We start from the raw sequence: 12234 nt of genomic DNA on the forward strand, positions 1-12234 counted from the left end.
AAGGGGATTTGATGACGTTTGATAGATTAGTCTTTTTGCTGTAGGAACCCTAACCCTTTTTGATATGCAAATTCAACTGCACTCTTCTCTCTGGATTTTATATCACGGTGGGTCGACTCTGCCCGGAAGCATCACGCCTAAAGCAGCCAATGCAATGTAAAGGTCAAATCAGGTGGTATTGAGCAATCCCCCCCGCCGCCCACCCAAAAAATCATGTTACCAACAAACTCATCACCAGAGAAAAGTGCCCTGTCTGTGTTCTGCAGTGTCACTTTGCAATGAGCCATTTCGCAGGTATGGGCCTCGGGGGTACTCAATATCACGGTTTGGTGGGTCTTCCGACAATGATAGCATTCCCTGTGGCAGCAAGGAATAAAACATCCCTTTACCCCTCAGAGGGCTAATGATGTATCCATCTATCTGTCGGCTCTGTCAAAATTATTCAATGAGGAAGATCGGTGCCTCCCCACCCTCTCGTCTCAAGAGAATAGGATGGCAGGATGTCTTTTGAAAGCCTTTTGGTTGTTTTGGGTCCCATGTGTCAGTCACTTTTAAATGTTCCGAATGCTCATAAACATCTACAAGCAGCAACGCACTGCACATACTAATGGCTTAGGTTTTTGCTGCGGTATCGTTTCCGTGTCATTCTTGTGGTACTTGTGCAGGTAGGTATGGGAGGCAGAATTATGCCGCATGACAGCACATACTCATAAAATTACACACAACCTCATTTCATAACGTTTGAACTACACATTAACACAATTCTCAAGCCCTCGCGGTTATTGTCTACCACATGCTGAGGAAAAGCTGGATGAATTCCCTCGAGACTCATGTCCTCCATCAGTGAGATGTGTCTGTTGTTTTTTAAGCTGCCTGTTTTCCTCTTGACCCAGCAGCCTGTACTCACCACAGCTACAACGATACTATGACATCCCACAGCCATTCAGCTCTCTGCTGGAGTGACCTTTGCAGAGCCAGACTGACAGATTCGGCCCCGGATGCTCTCCCTCCCTGCAGTGTGAGCTGCAGTTTTGGGCTGTCGCGACTCTCCAGGAGAGCAAATAAATGAATCATGTCAGCAAGTGTAAGTGAACCTGCAAAGGGAACTGACTGTTTTACAGCTTTTCGTATAGAACAAGAACGTTGTTCACACGCCATGAAAATGTACTCGATGAAAGAAGCAAAATGGCAATTATACAGTGCTGTGAAATAGTATATGCCCCCTTCCTGATTTCTTTTTTCTTTGCATATTTATCACATACAAAGGATTCTGTTCATGACACCCAATTTTAATATCACACAGTGACTACCCAAGGAAATAGAAAATGCAGTTTCTAAGGAATAATTTAATTTATTAGGCACAATATAAAATCAAAAACTACCTGTCCCTACATGAAAAAGTAATTGCCCCCCTTGTTAATCACACCGTAATTGTGACTAATGACAGTTTTTGGAAAGCTGAGTTCAATTTCGTCCACAGCAATGTGAAAGTCATCACCAATCATCACAAACCCTTGATTTTAGTTGCTGCTGCCAAGGTTAGCATAACCAAATATTAGGTTGAGGGAGCAATTACTTTTTCACATATTTTGTGAGTTTGTGTGAATATTTGGCGCTCTCTAGTGGAGAGCTGATGCGTTTTACCGCTCTACTCTCGCGGGTTTTGCGAAAATCCATATCCTTGGCAACCTCACCACGCCCAGACAGTTTCGAACCAATCACAATCGAGATACGTTTGTTACACTCATTTAAAACGGGAAAGTCGTTTTCTGGTTCGCCAACAGACGCATGCATACTCGCTAATGCTTGGTGAACTTCTGACATCTGTTCAACAAACGCATCAACGGCGCATCTCGCAGATACCTTAATGTAATGTGCCATTTTAACAACTCGTTTGCATAGTTTCCTTGTGTTGATCAAAACAAGATGCCGTCCCGCATTGGTGACTACGAGGTGCTGCACACCATTGGATCCGGTTCTTACGGAAGATGTCAGAAAATAAGACGGAAATCTGACGGAAAGGTGAGTAACCATTGTCTTTTTCTGTGTTTTAACGCTTAAAATATTGATGGTACATATGTACCTGTACTCCTACTGATATGATTTCCGGGTCACGCCACCTAACACCGTCAGAGATAACGTGAAGTGTATTTGTTGTTGTCACGTGGGTTTTATAGCATAGGCGCACACAATAGTAAGCAACGACAACTACATTGAAACCAAAATTTGAAGTGTCATAATTGCAGGAAATATTTGTTGAAAACATTTGTCGGACATAAATATCTTATTCAGATATGTATGAACCAGGTCTGAATAAAGATTTTTTTTTTTGTCGCCTTTCATCTCAACCATCTCTCTTCCTACATGCTGTTCTTGAAGTTTTTCCTCATTACATTCTGTGTTGCTTTTTGATCTTTCTTTGAAACTTTGATGCATGTATTATGCCCGTATTGCTCCCCTCTCTCACTTCTCTTCTTTACTTGTTTTAACTCAAGGTTCTGGTGTGGAAGGAGCTAGATTATGGCACAATGGCCGAGAGCGAGAAGCAGATGTTGGTGTCTGAGGTGAACCTGCTGAGGGAGCTGAAGCATCCCAACATAGTCAGATACTATGACCGTATTATTGACCGCAGTAACACCATGCTGTACATTGTCATGGAGTACTGCGAGGGTGGCGACCTGGCAAGCCTCATTGCGCGATGCATTAGGGAAAGGTGACCTTGTGACCCTCACTAACATGTTTGTATAAATCGTATTAGACACAAATGAGAGAATATTCTAAGGTAGTTACTGTTATTTCTGTAACTTTTTGGGGGGGGGGGGGTCTTTCCTCAGACGTTATTTAGACGAAAAGTTCATCCTGCGCGTTACAGCACAGCTCGTGTTGGCACTGAAGGAGTGCCACAAGCGGAGTGACGGCAGGCCCACCGTCCTTCACCGGGACTTGAAACCAGCCAACATCTTCCTGGACGTCAAGCAGAATGTGAAGCTGGGCGACTTTGGCCTGGCCCGGATCCTCAACCACGAAACAAGCTTCGCCAAGACATTTGTCGGAACGCCTTACTATATGTCTCCTGTGGGTTCTCATAAATTGTGAGTACTGTAGTGGCAATTTTGAAAGGCTCTGATTGATGCAACGTTTGTCTTTCAGGAGCAAATGAACCAGATGTCATACAATGAAAAGTCAGATATCTGGTCACTGGGTTGTTTGCTGTACGAACTGTGTGCCCTATCGTAAGTTTGCATGAGCACATTCCCGCACGGGTTGCTTTGTTTACTGTAGAGCGCAAATCTTTGTCTTTGCAGGCCACCCTTCACTGCCTACAACCAAAAGCAGTTGGCCGTCAAGATCCGAGAGGGCAAGTTCAACAGAATCCCGTATCGATATTCAGAAGAAATAAACACTCTGCTCAAGAAAATGCTCAATTTGAAGGTAAGAAATATCATGAAAGTACTGTGTCATGAAGCGGTTTACTAAGTCTTAAGTAGAAGCCCTTTTTCCCCCTGTTTAATTTATGGTGTTCTCTGTTGTTGTTGTCATCAGGATTATCTGAGGCCATCTGTGGAATCCATCCTCCAGAGTAGCCTTCTGGCTGAAGCAGTCAGCGAAGAGCAGAGGATGGTGCAGCAGCTTCGCAGGCGGCCGGCAGACTCTGAGGGTGCTTCTCAAAAGCCCACAGAAGTAACACCTTCTGTCACAGAGCTCAGGCTCCGAGAGCAAGCTCTAAAAGAGCGGGAAAAGGCGCTCCAAGAACGAGAGGAGATGCTGGAACGTGAGTTTGGTTTTCCTCTCGTACTTGGAAGCAGGAAGTTATTTTTGTATCCTTCACAATTTTTGATGACAGTCAAAAACTTTCACCTTTTGTCTACTGAACTAAGTCAATGTGAATGCAGTATGCCAGATAATTGATAATTATGTCATCTCATATTTGGACAAATGTCGAGTTGTTAATTTGCCTTTGATTTCAGGACGGGAACGTGAGATGTGTGTCCGTGAGCGCCTTGCGGCTGAGAAACTATTAAGGTACTTCACTGAAGAAAAGAAGACTGGCATTAATCAATGCATGCCTCTCCCATGCTTGCATGGCTTTTCTCTGGCTTCCTCACACATTTAAAAACAAAAAAGATGCATTGAAGACTCTTAATTAACTAGTGCAGTGTCCAGCTTCTCATCCAAAGTCCGCTACAATAAGGTCCAGCTCACCCGCGAGCCCAACGAGAACAGGCGCTATAGGAAAGTGAATAGATGGTTTGATTTATGATCTGCCCATTCATGTTTTGTTTCAGAGCGGAGAGTTTACTGAAGAATTTCCACGCGGAGCACCAGAGAGAGCAGAACCCCCTTTTTGATAAAAGCATAGGTATGCACATCCAATGAAGACATCTGGACACACACGGCCCAACTCTGTATAGTTACATACCCATTTTTATTATTATTATTTTTGCTAGATAAGCAGTACACAATAATTTCAATAAAGATGTTTACCAAAATTTAAAAACATCTCCCAAGAAAAATAATGGTCTAACTTCTTAATCAGAATGTATTAAAAAAAATACTCTTGTTACCTTAGGTGTGTGGAAGCACTCCTCCCCGGGGTCAAAGAGGGTCCAGTTCGCAGGCCCCGACAAGGAAAACCGTCAGCTGGATCACTCGGTCACAATGACACCACGAGATGACTTCGTCAGCAGACATGCTCAAATCCTGACTGATGTCGAGAAAGCCTGTCAAATCCTCGGCTTCCGCGTCTAACGGTCGTACGTGATAAAGTGTAAATGGTAGCGGTGTGATATCTACTGAGTGTAAATTAAGCTTTTGTCATGAGTCTGTTATTTATGAGGTGGGGTGCTTGTGTGATCTAGATTATGCTGTATTGTAATGAAGAGAGCTGTTATGGTTATAGAGGTCTCAAAAATTGATTCAAAATGCAACATGTGGCCAAACAAGGGGCTTTAATGTAATCTAAGCACTACATGTCGGTTATAATTGCCGTAAATATGATTGTCTTTGACCAAAGGGGCATGTTTTCATTACAAGTCAATTTTCCACTTCTCCCTTAAATAATTGTTTTGGGTGCCTTTTATGCCACTCAAGGTCACGTCTCAAGATTGTTTAAACAATATGAAATTAAGATGTACAAAACAAAGAAATACAGGAAAGCAACACAAGAATCAAGGTTTTACAAATTAACAAAAGTAGTATTTACCAAAACAATTACAATCGAGTTTAATGAATACTCCTGTTCAAATACCAAAATGTGCCACAGGAGGTCGCTCGTTTTCCATAACTCAATTGATTTTAATGTCTCAATTTGCCACACAGTGTCGCCAGTTTATCATCGTTTTGGCACACAATTACGGCATAACGTGACTTTCACTAATAGCTAATTAGTCATTGACACTATCCTCAAAATATTTTAATTTCTACAGCGCTGCTAATTTTAACGATTATGTCACATTTGAGTTCCTGAGATGCTTCGCACCAGGAATGTGCAGGGGGACACCCTTTATCATAGCACACGTATGCACAAACTATTACGACGATTGATGCTTGGTAACGAGACGAACACATGCGTGTCATTCATCAAGAACTCACGTTGATCACGTCAAATGTGTAACGTATATAGTCCAGTAACCAATGGTCAAGTTATTTTATATTTTGTTTTTATTTTCTTCCCAAGAGGTCCGCCTTAGACTATAATGCACATGTCAATCATCGCGAGACTCCGCTCGTATAGCGTGCGTAGCAACCACGGTTGCCCAATTGCTGCGTCCCGCCCACTTACGAAGGCGACGACATCCAACCAATCAGCTTGGACGTTTCGTCCTCTCGTCCAATAGGGACCAGCACAGGGCGAGTCCCTTCCCAAGTCTTTCTGGTGTTCCGTGTGGAAAGTTTACCGGCTCGGGTGCAAAGTTTCAACCCGTCTGCAAACTGGAGACATGGTGTTGGCCGAGTCGCTATTTTTCGGATGAGTTGTCTTCCAGTCGAAGTGCCGCTGCCATTACGGGATAACCATAGTGTATGTGTAGTCGGGGGGGGGGCTCGTATTATCTCACGGGGAGCCAGTTAGCTCGAGGTGTTAGCTCGGAGTTCATTCTAGCTAGCTAGCTTGGGCGAGCTAGTTTCTTCTTTTTTCATTTGGGTTTTTGCCCCCTTCTATAACATCACGAGCAAAATGGCATGTGCGCCCAATCGAGTCCGGCTGATGTGCATGCTCTCGCTGACGTTCGCCTTTTTCATTGTGGAGGTGGTGGTGAGCCGGATCACCGCGTCCCTCTCGATGCTGTCCGACTCCTTTCACATGCTGTCAGACGTCATCGCTCTAATTGTGGCTCTGGTCGCGGTGCGCTTCGCCGAGAAGACCCAAGCGACCGACAAGAACACGTTCGGCTGGATCCGGGCCGAGGTGATGGGTGCGCTGGTCAACGCCGTGTTCCTCACGGCGTTGTGTTGCACCATCGTGCTGGAGGCGATCGAGCGCTTCACCGAGGCCCGCGAGATCGAGCGGCCGCAGGTATAAGATAAGAAAACATTTTATTTGTCTCACAATGGAAAAATTCCTAACTTACAATTGAAAATAATTTTAGGTGCTCGCCGGAGTGGGCTTAGCGGGGCTGTTGGTCAACCTGCTCGGGCTCTGTTTGTTCCACGGCCACGCCGGCGGGGGACACGGGCACTCGCACGGGGGGAAGAAGGGCAAAGGCGCCAAGTCACACCGGGCCGGCAACGGGACTCCTGGAGAGACTAACAATTTGGTGGGGAACCACAGTAGCTCCACGGACGCTTGTCAAACCGGTAAGTGAAATACCAAGTGGTGGGCCGACTTTGGTTCTTAAGGACCACTTCTGTCAAATACATAATTATAATATGCTTTAAAAAAAAAAAAACGGACACCTGACCAAACTGTCACGATTTTTGGTTGGCCGCCTGCTGTTCCGCCGGCAGCCAGTAGGATGTCATTTGCGGACCATGCTAAAGAGAAAATAAATGTATAAATATGTATTTATTTCTGCATAATGTATACTATGATAACGTCAAGAACATAATTGTGTTTCATTTTCCCATTTCGTCTTGAAGCTAATTTAATTTTAATTAACCAACAACTGCAGTTTATAGAATATTGTTGCCAGAAAGCATCATTCCCGAAGTCATTTTTCAATATTTTTAGAAGACAAAAAAAATTAGAACACACATATATCGAAATATTTCATAAAATGTTTAAATCATAATAAATGAATGAATGACATATTTTTTGTGTGTTCTCTATATTTAATATATTAAAAGGCAATAGATAACTCGAATAAAAATAGCCTATTCTCATTTTTAGTTTGATGATACCTGAACTAACTATTTAAGCACAAATATTTTACAATTTTGTTCATTTTGGCTGCCCTCCAAGCGACTCCAAGGCAGCCTGTGCTCTAAGCTGTCTTCATAGTCAGCAGTCCACATTGCATAACAGTTCAATCTATTTCCTCTTAGCCTATTCAGAAACAAGCAGTCACATGAAAACTGGAGGTCATTTGGTTCCGAGGCGTATGTCGTTCTCACTTGCTTGGGCCCTGAAGGGTTAAAGTCATTCCCAAGACCCAGGTTTCTCCCCCACACATACACACACTGTTTGGCCTTGACATTTTCAATAAATGGAGAGCGCTTGCTCCCCTCTTCCATGCCCCGGTTGCATTTACTGGACTGTATGTCAACGTAATGGTGGAGTCGACGGCCGAAAGTGTAGCATTGGCCACTGATGAATGAGCCTCCATTGTCTCGGGGATTGAGGCAAAGGCAAACAGTTTCTTACCCTTGTGCGCACACCCTAATCAATGATTGCATTTTGCCCAATTTGAAATGAATGCTGTATTTAAATTCAGCTCTTAACAGTCATGGCTTTAAGATTTAAACCTATCACTTACATTCACTACCATCAACGGCCTGTAAGGGGGAAAAAAAAAGAAAGAAATTGGCATATGACATCTTACGGGTCAAACTGATCCATTTTCACGTCACAAAAAAAATAAAGTAGGAAGAATGTAAAAAGTACTTTTTTGGTCTGAGACCTCTTCTGCTTGGCATTTGTGGAGCCCGAGGCAAATCCACTCCGGGGCCCCTTCCACATTCCTCTACCGCGCTGACTAGTTTAAGTTGAATTTGCAGTTGTATCAATTCTCTATTTGCAGAGCATGATAAAGTTGTTACATTCTTTAAGGATTGTAATACCGCAAGAGAGCTCTTTTACCACAGTTTACAAGATTTAACAACGTTAATCCATATTTAATATCGTTTACTAGTTGGCGTTTACTAGTTGGACTGCTTTAATAATCAATTCTTTTTGAAATTGAAATTTTTCAGACGTCAGCCCGAAAGAGAGTTCCGAGGTGCAGATCAACGGCGGCGCTCAGTACGAGGACGTGGACAATGAACACAATACGTCCTCGCAGCTCAACATGCGCGGCGTCTTCCTCCACGTGCTGGGCGACGCCCTGGGCTCCGTCATCGTGGTGATCAACGCTCTCATCTTCATCTTCGTGTGGCAGCCCTGCAACAAAGACGAACTCTGCGTCAACCCGTGCATCGAAAGCCACGCCACCGACCACTACCACGGCAACCACACCCTGCTGGATCTGCGGGGGAGCCCCACCGCGGCCAGCGCCAAGATGGCGGGCCCCTGTTGGGTGCTCTACCTGGACCCCACGCTCTGCCTCATCATGGTGTGCATCCTGCTGTACACCACGTACCCGCTGCTGAAGGAGTCTGCCCTCATCCTTCTGCAGACGGTCCCTAAGCAGATCAACATCCACCGCCTCAACGAGCGCTTGCTGAACCTGGACGGTGTCCTGGCCATCCACGAGCTGCACGTGTGGCAGCTGGCGGGCAGCCGCATCATCGCCACGGCGCACATCAAGTGCCACGACCCCACGTCCTACATGGAGGTGGCCAAGCGCATCAAGGACTTCTTCCACAACGAGGGCATCCACGCCACCACCATCCAGCCCGAGTTTGTCACCTTCAGTTCCGAGTCCCAGGACTCCCTGTGCGAGCTCTCCTGCCGGACTCAGTGCGCCCCCAAGCTGTGCTGCGGCGCCGGCGACAAGAAGGCAGCCGGTGACCTGAGGGCCATTGGCGAGAGCCCGGAGCCGGCCGCCGTGTCTCTGGTGCAGCCGCAGGTAATCGTCACCTCCGAGGTGGAGTCGTCTCTGTGAGAGAAGTGACAAGCTGGACTAACTGCTGTCGATTAAGATTAGAAAATTGGCTCCGTGGTTCCCGCCTCAGACGGTCTTTCGTCGCAAGCCTCTATCCGTGTATCTTTTTTTTTTTCCTTTCCTAAAATGAAAAAAAATGACTGAAGACTTCATTTGTTTTTAAACTCCAACAAAATGTTGCCTGATTTTTCATCGTTACATTTTTAGCTCCACTCAAAAATGAGAAATTAAAAAATAGGCCATAGCATTGATCTTGATTTTAATTGAACTGGCCCTGAAGTTGCACGAACGAGCCGCTGTAAAGGTACTTCAGCTTGTTAGTTGCCACAATCAGCCACGACCAAGACCACCATCCATCAAATGAGCCATATCATAACATGGATGATTTATTATACATTGCAGTGTTTCCCAAACTTTTACATTTGTGGTGAACCAAAACGTATTCTGAAAATATACAGTATATATTTCCCTTGAGACATATGTAATATTTTTGCAGTTTTCTCTCTGTTGTGAAACTAAACAAATATGAATGGATGAAATAGAAAACTGTCAAATGTTCTGCCTGTAATTTATATTTTTAAAAAAGTTATCTTTCTCATTACATGAATTATTTAATCCGCCGATTTATCTTTTTTTTTCTTTTTTTTTTTAAATTCTCAAAAAGTCCATATTGGTCGGGCCTTAATCTTGTTACCAAATTTCCGGGTCGCGTCCACACAAACGATCCAATATTAGTACCAAGTTCTGTGCTGTGGCCTCTTTTTTTCAATTTCCAAGCCAAAAATATAAAGATGGAAAAATGAGTTGACTTTTTCTGTCAGATTAAAAAATAATAACAATGAAACGAGTGACTTTTTCGCTTGCCATCTGAAAATGCAAACGACGATTGATACGCCGATTCGTTTGGTCATTGATGGCACGTCAGGGGGGTTCACTGTCTTCGGAACCTTGTCAACCATGGTGTTGCTGTGCCAAAGCTTCTCCTCAGGACCTCCGAATGTCCTTCGCAGCACACGTCTCGCTCACTTCAGCCTGTGGACTTTGTATGTATTCTCCTAATCCCCTCACCCCTAAAAATGGAGTATTGTATTGCTTAATGAAGTATTTAAGTTATTAGAAAGAATCTATTACGCTCAGTAGATGCTGCTTCTCTTCTCTCTTCGGCCCATCTATGCTGTTCGTTAGAGTTTTTGGCCTCTTTGGATAAGAAGCTGGATAAAGACCTCATAGCCTGCCTTTGCGCCCACTGGTAATAGCACTGAGTGCCGTCGACGTAAACGGCGACGGCGGCCCTATTCGTTCGAGATTTAATGCCTCCCGTTGCTAAGAAACGAGCCCCGCGATGTCGCCGGTGGGCTCGCGATGATGGCCAGTCGTTTTTTGGCGGCGTTCCCGCTGTCCAAACTTGAGACTTGGTCCTCTGGGTCAAGAGCTCTAAAAAAGGTGCATGTACATGTTCGAGTCGTCCCAAGCATCCACACCACTGTCAGAGTGACTCAACATGCAGTTCATCTGTCCACTGCTTTGGACGGCTGAGCACCCAAGTTCTTATAGTGGCCTTGAAATTGTCTTGAAGAAAACAAACAAACAAAAAAAAAAACATGACTATACTTTTTGTCACTTAACAAGGTGCAATTGAGAATCCCCCTCCTGATTCGATGTATATGCAATGTAAACAAATGTGCTGGGAAATGTATTTGGATGTGTTCCTTCATTTTTATAATGTGCAGTCACTTCTACTTTGTGTCTTTGGGCACATTTATGTGGCTTTATGTGAAAATTAGTTTTTTTTTTCTTTTTAAGATGAAATGTGAGCTGATGTTTTTTGATATGCCATCTACTGTTTCTGTCCACTGTGTCATCCTGAGACAAAATATATATATATATGGCTGTTTGGTACAGTTGATGAACTTAAAAGGTGTCTCTTGCTCTTTTTGTATATAGTCGACTGGGGTGGGCGTGAGAATTCTGTGAAATGCGTGTCATTGATTAGGGCTGCAAATAACCATTGTTCAATCTGTCGATTAATCACTGGATTGGATAAAAAGGCAGTCAAAAAAAAACTATTTTTTGAAAACAACATTATTTCAAATACGGCTGCAGTTGCTGACCATACGATTGCCGGTCATGGGGTCTTACATAAGAGGCAGAGGCGAGGAGGGGGGGGGGGGGGGGCAGTGCAAAGGCAACATGCACCCAGGGCTCTACCCAGCATTCCTGTGCGCTGCTGCGATGCATTTGTTTCATGTTGTCGACGCATACAACAGTGCTTTGTGCGCGCTCTCTGTTCACAGCGGGTGTTCTTTGCACCTTGCCTGCAGGCTATTGTGGATGTGTGCAACATTAAAAAGCGAGTCAGCATGCCGTCCGTGTTTTCGTTGAACCCATTCGACTTGTGAGTGGAGTGTCAGCAAAAAAAAACAAAAAAAACGTTTGGTGTTGGGCTGAAAGCTAGACGGCCACTTTTCCTTTTTTGGGCGGGGCTAATACAGTGAACCCCCCCCACTTGTCAGAGGGAATACATGACAGAAAACCTTTTTATTCCGTTTTACCCCTCCCGCATGCTTTTAATGCACCTAAGTGTTAAGAATTGAGCAAATAAACTATTTTAGGAGTTTCTGCTCAACCGTATTCAGCATTGCTAAATTATCACCCCAGGGGTACTGATGTGGAGGCTTATAAATTCCTAAATAAATTGAAAAAGAATTTCCGATGAAGAGATGATCATTTGGACTCTGGGATTGTGGATTAAAAGTGCTGAGGGTGACAGGCCTCTCCTCTCCCACACTACGAGTTTTTAAAATTTTTTTTTAATCGGACCACATGGCAGCTCCGATGGCCTCCATCAAAGAGCTTTCAGGCAAGGGGGAGCCTAAGCCGGCTGGAATGTTAACTCCACGGACCACCGCCACCATGACAGTGGTGACTAGTGTGGGGATGACATGTCGTTTAGTGAACAAAAAAAAAATTGTGTGGGTATCCTTGATTGATTGATTGAGATACCATGACACCTTTTGGGCTTCGTGAAGACGAT

The 12234-nt window shown here is 44.3% G+C and overlaps 2 protein-coding genes across 2 annotated transcripts; both read left to right on the forward strand.

Moving 5' to 3' along the window:
* Positions 1-80: 80 nt before the first annotated feature.
* On the forward strand, positions 81-4963 carry nek2 (NIMA-related kinase 2). Its single transcript, XM_086100175.1, has 10 exons — positions 81-1084; positions 1927-2022; positions 2496-2713; positions 2835-3075; positions 3151-3233; positions 3306-3432; positions 3544-3772; positions 3969-4023; positions 4287-4360; positions 4571-4963. The coding sequence occupies exons 1-10, from the start codon at positions 1073-1075 to the stop codon at positions 4747-4749; spliced, it is 1314 nt and encodes a 437-aa protein (XP_085956301.1). The 5' UTR covers positions 81-1072; the 3' UTR covers positions 4750-4963.
* Positions 4964-5873: 910 nt separating this feature from the next.
* Positions 5874-11117, forward strand: slc30a1a (solute carrier family 30 member 1a). Its single transcript, XM_086100691.1, has 3 exons — positions 5874-6514; positions 6588-6795; positions 8350-11117. Exons 1-3 carry the CDS (start codon positions 6176-6178, stop codon positions 9198-9200), a joined length of 1398 nt encoding a protein of 465 aa, XP_085956817.1. The 5' UTR covers positions 5874-6175; the 3' UTR covers positions 9201-11117.
* The last annotated feature ends 1117 nt before the right edge of the window (positions 11118-12234 follow it).

The sequence above is a fragment of the Hippocampus guttulatus genome, chromosome 20, assembly GCF_054856545.1.
Source record: "Hippocampus guttulatus isolate MCC_2025c chromosome 20, RoL_Hgut_1.0, whole genome shotgun sequence".
Taxonomy (NCBI): domain Eukaryota; kingdom Metazoa; phylum Chordata; class Actinopteri; order Syngnathiformes; family Syngnathidae; genus Hippocampus; species Hippocampus guttulatus.

Bases quoted from the DNA above. Each gene is read 5' to 3' on its own strand.
- slc30a1a (XM_086100691.1), top strand. From the start codon at position 6,176: ATGGCATGTGCGCCCAATCGAGTCCGGCTGATGTGCATGCTCTCGCTG. The intron at 6,515-6,587 runs GTATAAGATAAG...AAATAATTTTAG, and splicing joins GCGAGATCGAGCGGCCGCAG to GTGCTCGCCGGAGTGGGCTT. The intron at 6,796-8,349 runs GTAAGTGAAATA...GAAATTTTTCAG, and splicing joins CACGGACGCTTGTCAAACCG to ACGTCAGCCCGAAAGAGAGT.
- nek2 (XM_086100175.1), top strand. The intron at 3,076-3,150 runs GTGGGTTCTCAT...TTTGTCTTTCAG, and splicing joins CGCCTTACTATATGTCTCCT to GAGCAAATGAACCAGATGTC. The intron at 3,433-3,543 runs GTAAGAAATATC...TGTTGTCATCAG, and splicing joins AGAAAATGCTCAATTTGAAG to GATTATCTGAGGCCATCTGT.